At 41.4% G+C, this 18,192-nt stretch overlaps 1 protein-coding gene across 3 annotated transcripts in view; it reads left to right on the top strand.

The window, feature by feature from the left end:
• The window catches only part of LOC121575143 (natural resistance-associated macrophage protein 2), a 46,671-nt gene extending 41,223 nt beyond the window's left edge, over window positions 1–5,448 (top strand). For all 3 annotated transcript variants that reach the window (XM_041888033.1, XM_041888034.2, XM_041888035.1), the window contains exon 17: window positions 4,916–5,448. In XM_041888033.1, coding sequence (XP_041743967.1) covers window positions 4,916–5,041 — 126 coding nt within the window. In that variant the 3' untranslated portion in view covers window positions 5,042–5,448. The remainder of the gene's footprint in view (window positions 1–4,915) is intronic.
• Window positions 5,449–18,192: the final 12,744 nt, after the last annotated feature.

Raw genomic sequence — 18,192 nt, 5'->3', positions numbered from 1 at the left:
GACAGACCAACCCGAATGTCGACTGTGCACAGTAGATCACCTGCTGGTTGTCAAAGAACCGTGGGTATTCACAGGGTGTCTGGGGGTTCTTAGTCTTAAATTAATGTATCTGTTTTCAAAGGTCTTAAAAAATGGGAAGGAGATGACTACAGTGTTTCCGTTATATTGTGCGGCTACTTAATTGTTGCCACCACGGCAAAAAAACTATTTAACATCAAATAATACTTGAGGCACACTTTAAAGATGTTAGAGAGCTATCCACGTGTGCGCCTCTGCGTGTGCCAGTGCGCGTCGGACCGTTGCCAGAGGAGAGAGAGGAGAGAACAAGGTAGCCTGTACAATTTGATAGACGACAAGACTAGAGCTGGGACTACAAAACAAAAATTACTGACACTGACATTGCCCTCTTCTTACCAAAGCAATTTTGCTTACATCGGTAATTTCGGTGATTCGGCTACACAACATTCCTGCAGATTTTTTGGTTCTAAAACCATTATTTGGTCAACAGTAATGTGCATTAACCTTCTTCCCACAATGAAAGTATCTGCCCTTTCCCTGTTTCGCTGCTGGCTCTCACACCCGCTCCCCTCTTTGCACACTGAGTAAAGGAAGAGATCCATTCTGATAAGTGCAAGCATACTGACAGTTGAGCAACATTTCAAAATGTAGGCTAATTGCAGGAAATACCATTTTTAAAACAACTACTGTTAAAAAAGAGGAAAGTCTCTGCTTTATGAGTATAACAATTATTTCTCAACTGTCAATATAGAGCAAATAACACCACTTTACAAACAGTATGTCATTGAGATTATGCGCCAGCGGAACGGAGCGCACCATTTGTGCTGAAAAGGCATCAAGTAGTCTATATAGGCCTACCAATGGAAAGTTTTTGTAGAAGATTGAATTGCATGGCTATCTAGCAACCATATCATATTTAGATGATAGCTAATGTGTTTCGAGTTCCAATTTCCTCAGGTGGTAAATGATGTAGCCCTCCCGCTTAGCTACCTTGCTTTGAAGTACAGTATAGCCATTTGATACCTGATTCACTGAATGAGGGAATTATTTTATTCAACTTCTTGGTTTTACATTTACATTTTAGACATTTAGCAGACGCTCTTATCCAGAGCGACTTACAGTTAAGTGAGTGCATACATTTTCATACTGGCCCCCTGTGGGAATCGAACCCACAATCCTGGCGTTGCAAACGCCATGCTCTACCAACTGAGCTACATCCCTGGTTGTAGGCTAATGTTCAAATGTTATATCATAATACCTCCTGGAAAGCTCCTGGGTGAGTATACAATTGTTTTAGCCCCACTCTAACACCAGATTCTACAAATGAACTGCTCAACAGGACCTTGTTAAACTGACTCCGTTGTTTGAGCAGTGCTGAATCAAAAGCCTGCACACCCAGTGGCCTAGCTCTCCAGATGGAGAGTTGACAACATGTGTTTTATTCAGTAACAATGCTGTATATTTGACTTTAAGGCATTTTCCCCCATGGTATTAAGCTGGTATTGGTATCGAAGCCAAAATTCTGAACACTTAGTTTGTGATCTAGCTAATAATTAGCCCATTGGGGTAGCCTAAACAAATGCAGATGGGCAACCCCATGCTTCAGCCATCTATAGCCACTATGCTGCTACAGGAGAATGCTCATTGCTAAAATAGCACACCTGCCTGATAATGAGCCATGTAGGCTATAGCCTTTGGTGAAAGAGCCAGCCTTAAAAATACTACTTTTTGCCAACATGGGCTCATTTCTAAAGGGGAATATTAGCAGGTGTGTGGAGCACGCAGACCTCAAAATTTGTATTAAATTGCATTCCAAGTAGCATTAAAAAGGTCTTAAAAAGTCTTAAATTCAACTTCATGGAACCTGCAGATACCCTGGATTTAACATGTAGAATCATCGGGAAAGGAACAGAAAATTACGCACCTGCTGTGCACAACGGACGTTATTATGTAAACCCCAATGACAACAAACTCGTTCCTGTTCAGAGGCCTCCTTGTCACTTTGAGAGGATCCTCCGCGGTCAGCCATAGTTTTTGATATCCTGTATTTTCATGCTCAAGCAGAGCAGTTGTGACTTGTTCTCATGCTTTTCAATGAGAGAACTAAGTTTGAATTCTATTTCTCTCAAATTATTGCAGTCCTATTCCAGGTTAAGATGTGAAAAGTTAGTCTTGCACAATGGAAATTCTTATCCTGCTGACATGATAATAAGCCCAAGTCTACAGTATTAGGCAGCTGCTATCTATCTATCTTGGATTGCGTCCTACCTTACAGGTCGCTCCTACCAGGTGGCGTGGCGAGAATCTGTCTCCGCACCACGTGCTCTCACCACTGGTGTCCCCCAGGGCTCAGTTCTAGGCCCTCTCCTATTCTCTCTATACACCAAGTCACTTGGCTCTGTCATATCTTCACATGGTCTCTCCTATCATTGCTACGCAGACGACACACAATTAATCTTCTCCTTTCCCCCTTCTGATAACCAGGTGGCAAATCGCATCTCTGCATGTCTGGCAGACATATCAGTGTGGATGACGGCTCACCACCTCAAGCTGAACCTCGGCAAGACGGAGCTGCTCTTCCTCCCGGGGAAGGACTGCCCGCTCCATGATCTCGCCATCACGGTTGACAACTCCGTTGTGTCCTCCTCCCAGAGTGCAAAGAACCTTGGCATGACCCTGGACAACACCCTGTCGTTCTCCGCTAACATCAAAGCGGTAACCCGATCCTGTTGGTTCATGCTCTACAACATTCGCAGAGTACGACCCTACCTTACACAGGAAGCGGCACAGGTCCTAATCCAGGCACTTGTCATCTCCCGTCTGGATTACTGCAACTCGCTGTTGGCTGGGCTCCCTGCCTGTGTCATTAAACCCCTACAACCCCTACAACAACGCTGCAGCCCGTCTGGTGTTCAACCTTCTCAAGTTCTCTCACGTCACCCCGCTCCTCCGCACACTCCACTGGCTTCCAGTTGAAGCCCGCATCTGATACAAGACCATGGTGCTTGCCTACGGAGCTGCTCTGATCAGTCCCTACACCCAAACGAGGGCATTGCGTTCATCCACCTCTGGCCTGCTGGCCTCCCTACCTCTGCGGAAGCACAGTTCCCGCTCAGCCCAGTCAAAACTGTTCGCTGCTCTGGCACCCCAATGGTGGAACAAGCTCCCTCACGACGCCGGGACAGCGGAGTCACTCACCACCTTCCGGAGACACTTGAAACCCCACCTCTTTAAGGAATACCTGGGATAGGATAAAAGTAATCCTTCTACCCTCCCCCTACCCCACCCCCCAAAAAAAGAAAAAAAAAACATTTAAATGTTTTTGATATATTGTAAAGTGGTTGTCCCACTGGCTATCATAAGGTGAATGCACCAATTTTGTAAGTCGCTCTGGATAAGAGCGTCTGCTAAATGACGAAAATGTAAATGTATTTGGTATGAACGTTTTTTTTCCTTACTGTACACTCATGACCAAAAGTATGTGGACACCTGCTCGTCGAACATATCATTCCAAAATCATGGGCATAAATATAGAGTTGTTCCCCTTTTGCTGCTATAACAGCCTCTACTTTTCTGGGAAGGCTTTCCACTAGATATTAGAACATTGCTGCGGGGACTTGCTTCCATTCAGCCACGAGCATTAGTGAGGTCGGGCACTGATGTTTGGCGATTAGGCCTGGCTCGCAGTTGGCGTTCCAATTCATCCCAAAGGTGTTTGATGGGGTCGAGGTCAGGTCTCTGTGCGGGCCAGTCAAGTTCTTCCACACCGATCTCGACAAACCATTTCTGTATGGACCTCGCTTTGTGCACAGGGGAATTGTCATGCTGAAACAGTAAAGGTCCTTCCCCAAACTGTTACCACAAAGTTGGAAGCACAGAATCGTCTAGAATGTAATTGTATGCTGTAGCGTTAAGATTTCCCTTCACTGGAACTAAGGGGCCTAGCCCGAACCATGAAAAACAGCCCCAGACCATTATTCCTCCTCTACCAAACTTTACAGTTGGCACTATGCATTGGGGCAGGTAGTGTTCTCCTGGCATCCGCCAAACCCAAATTAGTCCGTCGGACTGCCAGATGGTGAAGCGCGATTCATCACTCCAGAGAACGCATTTCCACTGCTCCAGAGTCCAATGGCGGCGAGCTTTACACCACTCCAGCCGACGCTTGGCATTACGCATGGTGATTTTAGGCTTGTGTGCAGCTGCTTGGCCATAGAAACCCATTTCATGAAGCTCCCGACAAACAGTTATTGTGCTGACGTTGCTTCCAGAGGCAGTTTGGAAGTCAATAGTGAGTGTTGCAACCGAGGAGAGACTATTTTTACGCGCTACACGCTTGTGTGGCCTACCACTTCGCGGCTGAGCCGTTGTTGTTGCTCCTAGACGTTTCCACTTCATAATAACAGCACTTACAGTTGACCGTGGCAGCTCTAGCAGGGCTAGTCTGTAGCAACCACTTCATAATAAAAGTCCCAATGACCCATACTCCTGCAGCTACGCATTGCACTGGGCTGACTGCATTTTATGCTGAATAAATATCACCAGGCCCTAGAAAGCCCAATGAGAAAAACTTGTTAAGTGTTGGTAAGCACTACTTTATTTTTGGTTGGTGTCCGTGATCGATTTCTTTGCATTTCTCAATTTGAGACCATAGATTCCAACGTATTGGCATTGAACAATCCCAGTCACAATCACTTGATGAAAAGGGCTTTGCTGCTTACAGTACGTAGCCTATGCGTAGTCAATATACAACTGCTTAAGCATGCCGGGAATGATTCATGAGTTGATGAATGGGACATCCTACCAATCGAGTGCTTATGACATTAAGTAATAAGATAATCAAACTCGGATTACATGAGATTAACCATCTCTCACCCTCTTCCTCACCTCTCAACAGATGCGTCTGGGGCTGACGGGCCACACTGACATTTACCTGCTGAATGACATGGACAGCGACACGATGGTGGAGACATTAGGACACGTTGGAGGGGTGGCCATTAGCAGTGGTACAGTCAGTAGCTAGAGAGAATCCATAGGGGTCACCTAACATGGAGGATGCAGGACCAGCCAGTAGTGCTCCTCCTGTGCCTTAGTGCCAGCCAGACCTTCGTAAGTGCCCATCCTCATCATCTAACCCTTACAAGAAGCCTTGGAACACCTCACTTGACATTCCACTAGGCAGGTAGCCTAACTATGATTGCCATTATATTAAGGTTAGGCCTATGATCAAGGTTACCCCAATGAGTTGTTGGTTTTTATCATGTCGAGCATGCTTGATCAACATGGCACTATGAAAATTCTGCAAATGAATCACGGATCAGCATTTTTATGACTTTGAAAAGCTGTGATCATTTGAAATGGGAATTACACTGTGTGTAGTGAGTTTGTTACAAAAAAGGCAATTGTCACCCATTTATATGCATGTATGTTGTAGAATTTGTATTTATGAACACACAGAGAACTTCACTTTGGTAAGACTTTATCAGAGCAAGCACTTATAGGGCCAATCCACAGTTGCTACATCCATTTTTGAACGTATAAATTAATGATATACACTGAGTATACCAAACATTAGGAACACCTCCCCACAACCCTGTTTGCCCTCAGAACAGCCTCAATTTGTTTGGGCATGGACAGGAATGCTGGCCCATGTTGACTCCAATGCTTCCTTGTCAAGTTGGCTGGATGTCCTTTGGGTGGTGGACCATTCTTGAAAAACCCAGCAGCGTTGCAGTTCTTGACAGAAACCGGTGCGCCTGGCACCTACTATCATATCCCGTTCAAAGGCACTTCAATCTTTTGTCTTGCCCATTCACGCTCTCACAGTCCATGTCTCAATTGTCTCAAGGCTTAAAAGTCCTTTAAACTCTCTCCTCCCCTTCATCAACACTGATTGAAGTGGATTTAACAAGTGACATCAATAAGGGATCATAGCTTTCACCTGGTCAGTCTTTCATGGAAAGAGCAGGTGTTCTTAATGTTTTGTGTACTCATTGTATATCCATTGTTTCTTGAAGAATATTACTTAAATGCCTCATGAGCATATATCTGTCGTACCCCATCAGAACCCAAAGTATAAGCTTGTTTTACTGCAATGTCTAAACATTGTATCGCCTCGAAACATGCATAAAGCTACAATTTTGAAATCTTGGAGGGTCAGTCCTTGCATCCATAGCGCAGTCTATGAATTTGAGTGGTTACTTTTCTCCAGGCCCATCCCTCAGCTTTTTGCCAAAACAGAGGCGGGGTGGCGCTTTGTTATTGTTTCAACTGCGGATTGGCCCTTTAAGAACAACTTCCTAACCTAGTTGCTCTGGCACTTGCAATTGTAACTGGAATGTTTTGGCCACCATTTTATTTATTTTCAAAAGAAGATATGCACCCACTGCCCTGCTTAAACTGGGGCAGGGGTGTTCAAAATAATGATACGTTTTTATTTATACTCAAGGTACTAATAGGTCAATATTTTAGATTTTGGGTGTAGTCATTTAAAATCTGTTGTATTATTTGACCCTTCTACAAATGTCCTGCTATTGGTCATTCCCTCCAAAGCACCTCAGTAAAACTGTTGCTTTGGCTTTACAGTGAAAGGCATAAAAGCAGCCCACATCATGCCCAAATTATCCAATTTCCTGAAGATAATTTCTAAGGGAAAATGTTGATGTGATACTAACAAATGTACTGCCCTCTTTCTGTGAAAGCCTGTGTTTTTGTTTGTACAAAACTCTACCCATTTGAAATTCTGTTGAAGTTTAAATTTGTATCCAAAGCCCAATATAATGAAAGATGCAGGCCTTTTCTGCTTCTTGACACTGTCTATGAAGTCAGAGGTGTCACTGCTAAATACAGCTCCTGATGACCATTGTAGAATTTCCATATTTTAATAGACTGACATTGAGTGTAGATCTATCATAAATATCTATCATAAATAAGGTCTCTGCGTGTGCATGATCACACCACTTTAGTGAAGTCATTACCCTGGATTGTTTTAATTATGCAATCTTCAAACAGAAGTCATTCACTTGTATGGTTTACATGATGTTTAGGTATGACTTATTTTTAATGTGGAATTTTATGTACTGTAGAAAGCCAGGCCAGTATTCGTATTTGGTCAATTTAACAATCACATAGATATAGTTTGACTTCTTTATTTTTATATAAGTATTTTTCTAAGGAAACTAAAGTATCAACAGTTTGTGGCTGTTATAAGTTTCGCTGGTACCATACATTTTGGATGAATAAAATGACATCATGCCAAATAAAATACAAATATTTGTAAAAAAAAAAATTACTTTTTCTGATTTGTCACTTTCCAAAAATAAATCATTATACTTTTCACTAATTTCACCATGTACAAACTCATTAACAGCATTATAAATATTTAAAAAACAGGCCGGACACTGAAAATAACATATGAGACGCTTTGAGCTACATTAGGTTTTTGTCAATACTTCTCGTTAGGGAGTGAACGTTATTTATAGTAAGGGTTACACGGAGAAAATCAGACCTCTCTGAAATGAAAATGGATGGCCCTCCCTTCAGAAAAACATGCCTACCATTTACCCTCACTTCCTGGACAGACCAGAGCCTTAGATAAGCCGTTTTAGAAACTGTTCTTCGTTCTGTAAGCATTACATAGCAACGCAGGAATTGATAGCCCAGAGGGCTGCGGGCCAGAAAGTGTGTGTTCGCAGACCACCGTGGACAAGAGTAGGGGTGGAATGATCGCCTTTATAGTAAAAGCATTGCATGAATCTATCATCGTATTTGTAGGTCCGAGAACTGGCCTTTTTATAAAAAATGTCATGCAATTCTACGTAATTTTACATATTAGCCAAATGTTTTAATACCACACAAATTACCGAAATTACAGGATAAGAATGGACAGAGATAGATAAGCCTATGTGTTCAATTTATATTTCTCCAATGCTAAATCAGTGTGTATTGTTTGCAACGAAACGGTCCCTGTTTGCAAACAATTAAATCTGCGACGTCAATAGGAACCTGAGCATGGTACTTTCAAAAGTTAGGTCTACTTTTCCACCCCAGACCGAGTAGGCCTACCAACGCAGAAATATGTAAGCTTTAACTACTGGCTACTCTTCTCTCGTGGTTTAACCCAACAAGAGAAGGTCATAAGTGTTTCCTGTTAGATTCATTTGGATTTTAAGAATAATGACTAAAGGATTTCACCCCAAATACAGTATAAATGTTAGAATTATCATGTAGTGTCAACCCACTAACAGAGGGGGCGGTACTAAACATTCAAGGGTGAAGGGGAAGGCGGAAACTGTTTAGATAAAGACAAAGGTGGGAGGAGTCAAGTTCAGGAGGTATAAAATCGTATGTTTGTGTGTTTGGCGCCAGAGCTCTCCATGAATAAACATACAAAAATCCTTCTTCGTGGTTATGGACCTTGAATCATTGATGATTAAAACCAGAGCCTTACAACCTCTGGTAATGATTCAAGCTTAGGTTGAATTAGAGATAGAAATTCACATGACATTTCCCTAAAAGCTGTCTGGGTTTAAACATCTTCTATTGTACAGAAAGTGAATAACTTAAATCAATTGATAGTAACAGAATTAGATTACTTCCCAAAACAAAGTCAATTTTTTGTCTCCTCGGCTATAGAAGGTTGTAGCTCAGTCTTTGAATGTGAAATAAACAAGACAATGATATTCACATATGCATCGGACTCGCGTCTTTCCCGGGTATTTTACGGCATAAAGCATCGCAGACCAAAGCGCTGTTAATAGATCACTTTATATAATCTTATCAGTTTTATTTACTTCAAAATCTTAAGCTAACAAGGGGTATGCCTGTGCTTTTTGCCATTTTCATTAATAAAAGGTAGGCCTATGGCATACCCTCTCATTACCCCTAAAATCGAGTATTGGTTTTAATTTAGCCTACCTCCGTGACAGTGAAGGGCTGTTATTTAAAGACTGCATGGTGGGTGGAGGAATTGACCGAACAAATCTATGGATATAGCAGCCTTTAGCCTAATTCTGTCCGTCAAAAAGGTAGGCCTACCTCTTATTTCTTAAATAGGAAGAAATAGGCTCCAACACAAATCCCTCTTGTTGTTAGTAAAGTGTAATTAAAATTAAGACCTTTAAATGAATTATGCCTACTCGAATTTGCCTACTTCCACCACCATGTGCTGTCCATTTCCTATTGATTTTACCGCGGCTGTTGCTTCAAGTTTCAGCGCCACAATGTAAGTTATTCGAATCTGGCTTATTGTGAGGTGAATAACTCTGATAAATATATAATGGGCAAGAAACATTGTTTTTACTGAAATCAATTATAGTAGTAGCAAGCTATCAAAGTTGACCTCCGGTCCTCATCTTTGCACTCTCCTTCTCAAACTGAACAGAACAGTCTGGCTAGTCTGTATGCATGAGTGCATTTTTTGGACTAGGCCTAATCAAAAATTATTTTTGGAAGAAGCCTTTGACTCTCCTCCCTAAACTGCCACTGTAGACCTACACAGCACAGCCATTGGTTAGGCAGCACACAGTTTTTGATCAGCAATAGCAGGCCAGGGCTCAGGGTTGGAATATCTATTGCAGTGTGTAATGCAGCCTAGTTGTATTTAGAACATCCCAGCAGCTATCTTAGAAATGTAACTTTGCTCTTTGCTTCTCCTAGCATGCACTTCGTAGCCTATAGGTTATAGGCTATGGATCATTTGATTGTCACCATACTAAATAGCGTATAGGCGCACTTGATATTGCACACCCTGGCACATCGATATACAGTGGGGAGAACAAGTATTTGATACACTGCTGATTTTGCAGGTTTTCCTACTTACAAAGCATGTAGAGGTCTGTAATTTTTATCATAGGTACATTTCAACTGTGAGAGACTTAATCTAAAACAAAAATCCAGAAAATCACATTGTATGATTTTTAAGTAATTAATTTGCATTTTATTGCATGACATAAGTATTTGATACATCAGAAAAGCAGAACTTAATATTTGGTACAGAAACCTTTGTTTGCAATTACAGAGATCATACGTTTCCTGTAGGTCTTGACCAGGTTTGCACACACTGCAGCAGGGATTTTGGCCCACTCCTCCATACAGACCTTCTCCAGATCCTTCAGGTTTCGGGGCTGTCGCTGGGCAATACGGACTTTCAACTCCCTCCAAAGATTTTCTATTGAGTTCAGGTCTGGAGACTGACTAGGCCATCTTTATCGTTCTAAGAACACCGAAACTCGTGCACGGGCGGGTGATAGCATCCGTGAAAGAGTCCTGGCCTTCGACGTTAAGGTTATAAACAGGCCGGTGATTACTCTTATGAACGATAAAGACGTTAACGAGTTTGAAAAAGCATTTAAATCCAAACTGCAAGGAAAAGGTCAGTAGTTTTTATTCATGGATTTTGGTGAAATGATTTGAACTTGTATAAGAATAGGAATTCTTGTAAAGGGCAGACAATAGTTACCAAAATCTCAAAGAAGGTAATAATTATTACGACTGGGGAGGGTCCGAAAGTGACCCTAAGTAAATAGCTATTACAAAAATAAACTAGTCCGAAATGACATGGAGTGAATGGCCATCACAAATGTAAACTAGTTAATATTGTCATTGTGCGAGATGCAGTGTAACAGTATAAACAGGGAGATAATTATCATTGTGTGAGATAGATGAGTCGGGAGTAGCGTATACGACTGGGGATTTGCTAGAACTTTGCAAATAAGTTTAGCAAATTATTGTATAAGGTCGTATATGTGTGAGACTTAATCCACCGGGAGACGTGATAATTATTTCAAGGAAGGAGTCAAAAATTAGGTCGCGTGAGAAAAAATGGTTATCGACCCCTTTCATGAAACCGGAGTTTTAAATAAAAAACTCTGGGTTAGGGGTTAAATAATTTTAAATGGTTAATTACAAAAGCAGATCATACATTGGCTCAAGAGACACACTAAAATAATAGCTCCTAGAAGAATAATTCTGGGAATTATTACTAAAGGGGGGGATTTTTATTTTTCCACCATGGGAAATAAAACTTCTAAAGAGATCGAAGAAATATGGTTTATGGATCCATTTGGGAGAAGAGGTATGAATTTATTGGGCATCTCAAAGTAAAAAAGTTAGTAGGCAGATGCATATAAAATGAATTTGAAAAAAACAGCGAAAGGAGGGGCTAGAGACAGCGAGTGTTTTTTTTTTTAAGCGCGAAAGTGCTTTAACGGTAACAAATGAATATTTAACCATCGTGACTGCATGGGTAAAGAAAAGGAGGAGGACAGTCAATTTTTTAGTTCAACGGGTAAAATGATTCGTGTCAATTAAGAATTGGCTAAAAACACCATAAAGCGATTATTTGAGAGGTACCTATAAAGTCCAACGATGCATATGTATGAACTTTCGCACTCAAACGTAGACGTACGTCATGAGTGAGAAAGTAGAGAATATTTGCATTTTTGGTCATTTGGCAGACGCTCTGGTCCGGAGCGACTTGCAGAACCAATAGAGGTTTGCATTGAACTATTCTGTTGTGTTGGGCATTTGAATGGCATAAGGTGAAATATGTGTGTATGAGGGAATTCAACGGCGGGTATGAATGATAACCGGATACTACTTAGTATTTGGTTGGTTAAATGCTGAATAAAAGATTTGAGGCGTGGTTATGGGGTAACTAGGAAGACGCACTTATTCAATGGGGAATGGGTGTAGGGAGAGAGTTTTTTTTACGTGTATTAAAAGTTGCATTAGATAGCTTTAGTAATATTCTAGATAGGTCTATGAAAATATGTTACAAGTACGAATGACATTTCCTAAGAAGGAAGATTGTAGGGAAGTTTCCCGCGCCTCCCCCATAATGTAGGAAGGAGCAGGAGGGGGGGGGTGAGAGACAGTACATAAGTTCAGATGGTAGGAATGTCATTAAGTGTATGCTGATCAACGATATCAAGCATTTGTTTTATTGATTGGGGCCGAATCAGAGAGAACCGTTAAAGATATTGAATAGCGAACTGAAATGGGTTAGCGGGAAAATACAAATAGTTGGAAAATTTTTAAACGATAATTTATTTTCGTTACAGGGAAGCAAGTGGCATTGGCTGTTGTGCTGGGGGAATAGCGCCAGCCTATGGTGGGTTCTGGATTTGTTATAAATAAATTTATATTTTAAACTAAAGTGATGGAATAGACTACAATTATAACATCAGAAAAATGACAATATAATTCGTAATAGTTATTATAATTATTATTGATAGTTATTGCAGTTATTAACTCCTGAGTGGCGCAAGGCACTGCATCGCAGTGCTAACTGTGCCACTAGAGATCCTGGTTCGAATCCAGGCTCTGTCGCAGCCGGCCGCGACCGGGAGACTCATGGGCGGCGCACAATTGGCCCAGCGTCGTCCAGGGTAGGGGGGAAAATGGCCGGCAGGGATGTAGCTCAGTTGATAGAGCATGGTGTTTGCAACGCCAGGGTTGTGGGTTCGATTCCCACGGGGGGAGGCGAGTAAAAAAATAAATAAAAATGTATTCACTAACTGTATTATCATTGATTCAGTAATGATAGAAGGGTAGAGAGGAAATAGGCAGGTTAAGGGTAGAGTTAGATCGAGAGAAAGAGGTAGTAAGAGCTATAGAGGGTGTAGTGCACCCTAAGACAGGAACAGAGGGGTTCAGGAGGGATTTGGAGAGTCTAGCAGCAAGCTTTAAGCTAAAACACAGGGGAAATTGAGAGGGCAGTCAGAACCCTAGTTGGGAAAGATTGGGCAGCTGTTCGGGGGCAGTGGGTTTCAGGGGATGCCAATGGAGCAGTCCTACCATGGGCAAATGATGGGCAATATGTTGGGAAAATAACTGAGTTGTGTAATAATTTAAGGGAACCTTACCATCGACATGCTGACTTCTCCAAAGTACATGAATGTAAACAGGAAGACAGTGAGACCATCAGCCAAGTGGCATACCTGAGCCTCCCCAGGGACAGAGAAATGATACTCCGTACCATCAGCAGCTAAAAAATAGCATGCCTTAGTGGAATGAGACCAGAAATAAGCTGGAATATTAAGAGGACTTTAGTGGGATGGGGAACTACTTCGTTAGCCGAGGTCAAGAGATATGCAATCCATCATGAGCGGAATAGTAGACAGGATAGAGTAAGAAAAATAACATACGGGAGCTGAGTATTTAATAGCCACTAGGGGAAATAGCTGGTAGAGGTAGAACTCCAGAATAGAAGGGGGGAGAGATTTTCTTAGGGGGTGGATCAAATAATTGATAATGGATCATTTGAAATGAGATCACATGTAGCAGATTTAGAGTAATCAATTAAATAATCATTGTATACTCGAGGAATTTTGAGGGATTTTATGGATTAGTTATAAGGAATTAGATTGATACAAACATTATTCATGGGTTAGGACTGGGGATATCTGTATCATGTTTTGTGTGTACTACCATCTTTAGATTACAGATGGTAATTGAAGGTTAACAAAATGTATAACCAGGAGAAAGAGATTAGCTTATCTCATTGGAATGTTGCCAAGGGCGAGGGGGAGCAGTAGTGAAGTTAGGCAGTATTTAGGTCATAAGAGGGAGCTACCAAATTAAGTTGAGCCTAACTATCTTTGATTGTTATTTTTCAATTGGGTTTTTCAAATAAAAAAAACACACCCAGCATGATGTTTATAAAGGGTTGTTATGTTGAATTTAGGGGATTTTCAACAGTTCATAGGTGGTGTTTACTATGCTGTAGGATGGAACGGTTTGTTGGGGGATATTTGAACCTAAATTAATGGAATAAGCTGCAGTAATCAGAGGAATGTACAATCTAAGGCGAGACAACTATTGCCTAGATCATTGATTTAGCAATAGGATCAGGTAGATAAGGACTAGAGAAAAAATTTTTTTGATGAAGAATGATGAGCTTTTTGGTAAGGATAGACTGCTGTAAAGCTTGGGTACTCCATTATGTACTGCATACGGGTAAATTAAGTGATCTTATCTATGGGAAGGCAATGGCAGCCCATGGTAAAATCATTTGGAACTCTGAGGAGGAAGAACAGTTTGTTGTTGCTCTCTTCCCAAACAGTCTTAGCTTTTCATACATATATCAGGGATGTTACCCAAATGGTAGAGAGTAAAGAGGGATATGACATTGGTCGTGATTTAAAGATGATGGGGTTTTTTTTGGTGGGCTATTAGAGATAACTGGGTTAATCACGAACATAGAGGTTTTTATTCTTTGTTGCTAGGCAGAACACTTAGGTGACCTAAATATGGACTTGTCATGTCCAACAATCAGTCTTCAGGTCAAGCCCGGGAGAGCCGGAGTAGAACAGAGTTTGAACTAAACATAAGTGTTTTTACAAGATAAGAGATTGTTTGATTGGATTACTAATTGATTCTGAACTGAATGAAAGTCGAATTTAGCCGCCATAAAGACAAAGGAAGTGGGAGGAGCAATAAAGAAGCAAAAGACAATCTCAAAAATGAAAGGCATGGCAATTGGTTGATAAATTACCTAAGAGAATGTTTAGGAAGGTGGTAAAAATTGACACATAAACAGAACTATGTGTCAAGAGGGGGGAAGAGGCTAATTGTAGGATTAAATAATATACGAAGGAGAGGACAAACGAAGGAGAGGACAAAATACTTTTTAAAAAAAACATTTTTTTAGATACAGTCTAAAAAGAGAATGCAGTCAGAAATTGTTACATTAATCTGAACATATGTGAAGATAGTTTATTAACCACACCCGTATGTCAGAGGTTTTGTGCCCCACAGGTGAACTAAAGGAGAAGGTGACCCACTATCTAACCAGGTGACTGGTGAGCATCCAGTCACTAGAAGGAAAACTGGAAGCAGGCCTGTTGGGAAGGGCCCTATCAGGTTATGTTGGTCACCGCCTTGGCCATTAGAATAGCAGAGAGAGGAACCTGGGTCCATGTTACCCACTGCAAGAAGGTAAGACCACATACAAGCACCACTTAGCACACGCAGAGTTGAAGAGCAGAACTGGGCCACAGGGTCACCTCTGTCAACGAAGATCTCCTACCCAGACCTATCATCACTGTAGTGTGTTCCTAGGGTGTGAGTATGGGGTGGTACCGAGCAGAAGGACTCAAGACAGGAGAGGGTTGGCGGTTTTGGGGAATATGGGTGACTCTGAGCTGCATCATAGTCTCGACAATAGTCGTGGTATGTCAAGATCCACCACCACCTCGCACCAATTACGCTATGGCCTTACCATTATTAAGAAATAAAAGGGAAGCGACCCGACATACTGACCGTCAAGGGCGAGTGATCTACAAAATAGGAGTCAGAGAAGGGTGGGGAGTAAGATTCAACTTACTGGGCTTGCGCGGACAAATACGGATGGGATACTTGTCTAAGATTACATTTGATGGAGTCAAAATATATGGAAAGCACAGGTACTGTCATTAATCCACTAACAGCAATAGACCGAGTAGATCAGTCAAGGGATGACGGAGTCAATTCGACTAACCCGTCCACTATGAAAGATTTTCTCCTCCAAGAATGGAACCAAGGGGAAGTGGAGGGGGTCCCTGATGAGAATCTCTGGTTAAAGTGGATGAAATACACCGCTAGGGCCTTGGGGGAGACCAATTGTTATGCATGCTCCATTGGGCGACAGACAATGTTGACCGCCCCAATGCCAAAGGCAATGTTTCCCTGTGTATTAGACCTGGGGACCAATCAAAAAGAGCCAAATTGCACAGGGATTGGGCTGGCAAAATTGACATACTGGGCCAGCCCACCTAGATTCACTTTAACTCCTGGCGAATACCAGTGTTACATACATAGAAATGGCACCCGTAACTTGGGTGATTTTGATGGCTGTAAGGAGATAATTAATGTGACTGATTTAGATAAGGAAGGGTGGAAAAAAATTAGGAGCCTAACCATCCCTCAGACTGATGTGTGGTGGGCATGCACTAACAAAGGGAGCATTCGGCAGACATTACCAGAGGGATGGGTGGGTACTTGTGCACCAGTATTGTTGGTCCAACCTGTAAGAATTGGTCATCAAAGACCAGTGACAGGAAGAATAATTAGGAGAAAAAGAAATAAGTCAGGAAGGAAATAGCCCAATTTGGATAGATGGTATAGGCATCCCCAGGGGTGTTCCAGACGAATACAAAGCTATGAATCAAATATGGGAGAGTTTTACTACAACATTTTTCTGGTGGGTGACAATAAACAAAAATATGGATTGGATAAATTATATCTATTACAACCAACAACGATTTATTGACCAGACTAGAGATGCAGTAAAGGGGATCTCTGAGCGATTATCCGCCATCCCGCTCATAACTTAGTAGAGGTTGGTTCTAGATCAGGCAGAAAGGGCCGGTGTCTATAGAAAGATAAGCCATTGTTGCACATTTATCCCTAACAACACCACACTGGATGGGACAGTCACCAGAGCTCTTACAGAATTAACTGCACTAAGTGAAGGATGAACTGAACTCAGAAGTTAGGGTGGTTTGATGAAATATTTGGTAAATGGAAAACCCTAGCAGCCACCATCTTAGGAGCGGTCAGTGTTTGTATGGGTATTCTTGTATTATGTGGTTGTTGTCTTGTTCCCTGTGTCCGAGGATTGGTGAATCAGGCGTTGGTGAAATGCAGTATCTAAACAATGATGAGAGATGGACTGACTCCGGACTCTGACCAGGGGAATGTGAAAAACTATCCTCCAGGCTTGGTGGATGATGAGGATTTGGACCCTGAAAGACCGCAATTGGATGAAATGTTTATTAGTTCTGATGTGATCTCTGAGATTAATCATGCTTGTAAAATACATTTATCCTGAATGTGGGAATATTTAGTCAAAGGGGTGGATTGTTAGATTAATTTGGATTTTAAGAATAATGACTAAAGGATTTCACCCCAAATACAGTATAAATGTTAGAATTATCATGTAGTGTCAACCCACTAACAGAGGGGGCGGTACTAAACATTCAAGGGTGAAGGGGAAGGCGGAAACTGTTTAGATAAAGACAAAGGTGGGAGGAGTCAAGTTCAGGAGGTATAAAATCGTATGTTTGTGTGTTTGGCGCCAGAGCTCTCCATGAATAAACATACAAAAAATCCTTCTTCGTGGTTATGGACCTTGAATCATTGATGATTAAAACCAGAGCCTTACAACCTCTGGTAATGATTCAAGCTTAGGTTGAATTAGAGATAGAAATTCACATGACATTTCCCTAAAAGCTGTCTGGGTTTAAACATCTTCTATTGTACAGAAAGTGAATAACTTAAATCAATTGATAGTAACAGAATTAGATTACTTCCCAAAACAAAGTCAATTTTTTGTCTCCTCGGCTATAGAAGGTTGTAGCTCAGTCTTTGAATGTGAAATAAACAAGACAATGATATTCACATATGCATCGGACTCGCGTCTTTCCCGGGTATTTTACGGCATAAAGCATCGCAGACCAAAGCGCTGTTAATAGATCACTTTATATAATCTTATCAGTTTTATTTACTTCAAAATCTTAAGCTAACAAGGGGTATGCCTGTGCTTTTTGCCATTTTCATTAATAAAAGGTAGGCCTATGGCATACCCTCTCATTACCCCTAAAATCGAGTATTGGTTTTAATTTAGCCTACCTCCGTGACAGTGAAGGGCTGTTATTTAAAGACTGCATGGTGGGTGGAGGAATTGACGAACAAATCTATGGATATAGCAGCCTTTAGCCTAATTCTGTCCGTCAAAAAGGTAGGCCTACCTCTTATTTCTTAAATAGGAAGAAATAGGCTCCAACACAAATCCCTCTTGTTGTTAGTAAAGTGTAATTAAAATTAAGACCTTTAAATGAATTATGCCTACTCGAATTTGCCTACTTCCACCACCATGTGCTGTCCATTTCCTATTGATTTTACCGCGGCTGTTGCTTCAAGTTTCAGCGCCACAATGTAAGTTATTCGAATCTGGCTTATTGTGAGGTGAATAACTCTGATAAATATATAATGGGCAAGAAACATTGTTTTTACTGAAATCAATTATAGTAGTAGCAAGCTATCAAAGTTGACCTCCGGTCCTCATCTTTGCACTCTCCTTCTCAAACTGAACAGAACAGTCTGGCTAGTCTGTATGCATGAGTGCATTTTTTGGACTAGGCCTAATCAAAAATTATTTTTGGAAGAAGCCTTTGACTCTCCTCCTAAACT

The sequence above is a fragment of the Coregonus clupeaformis genome, chromosome 10, assembly GCF_020615455.1.
Source record: "Coregonus clupeaformis isolate EN_2021a chromosome 10, ASM2061545v1, whole genome shotgun sequence".
NCBI classification, from domain to species: Eukaryota; Metazoa; Chordata; class Actinopteri; order Salmoniformes; family Salmonidae; genus Coregonus; species Coregonus clupeaformis.
This window is presented reverse-complemented; position numbering and strand designations above follow the sequence as displayed.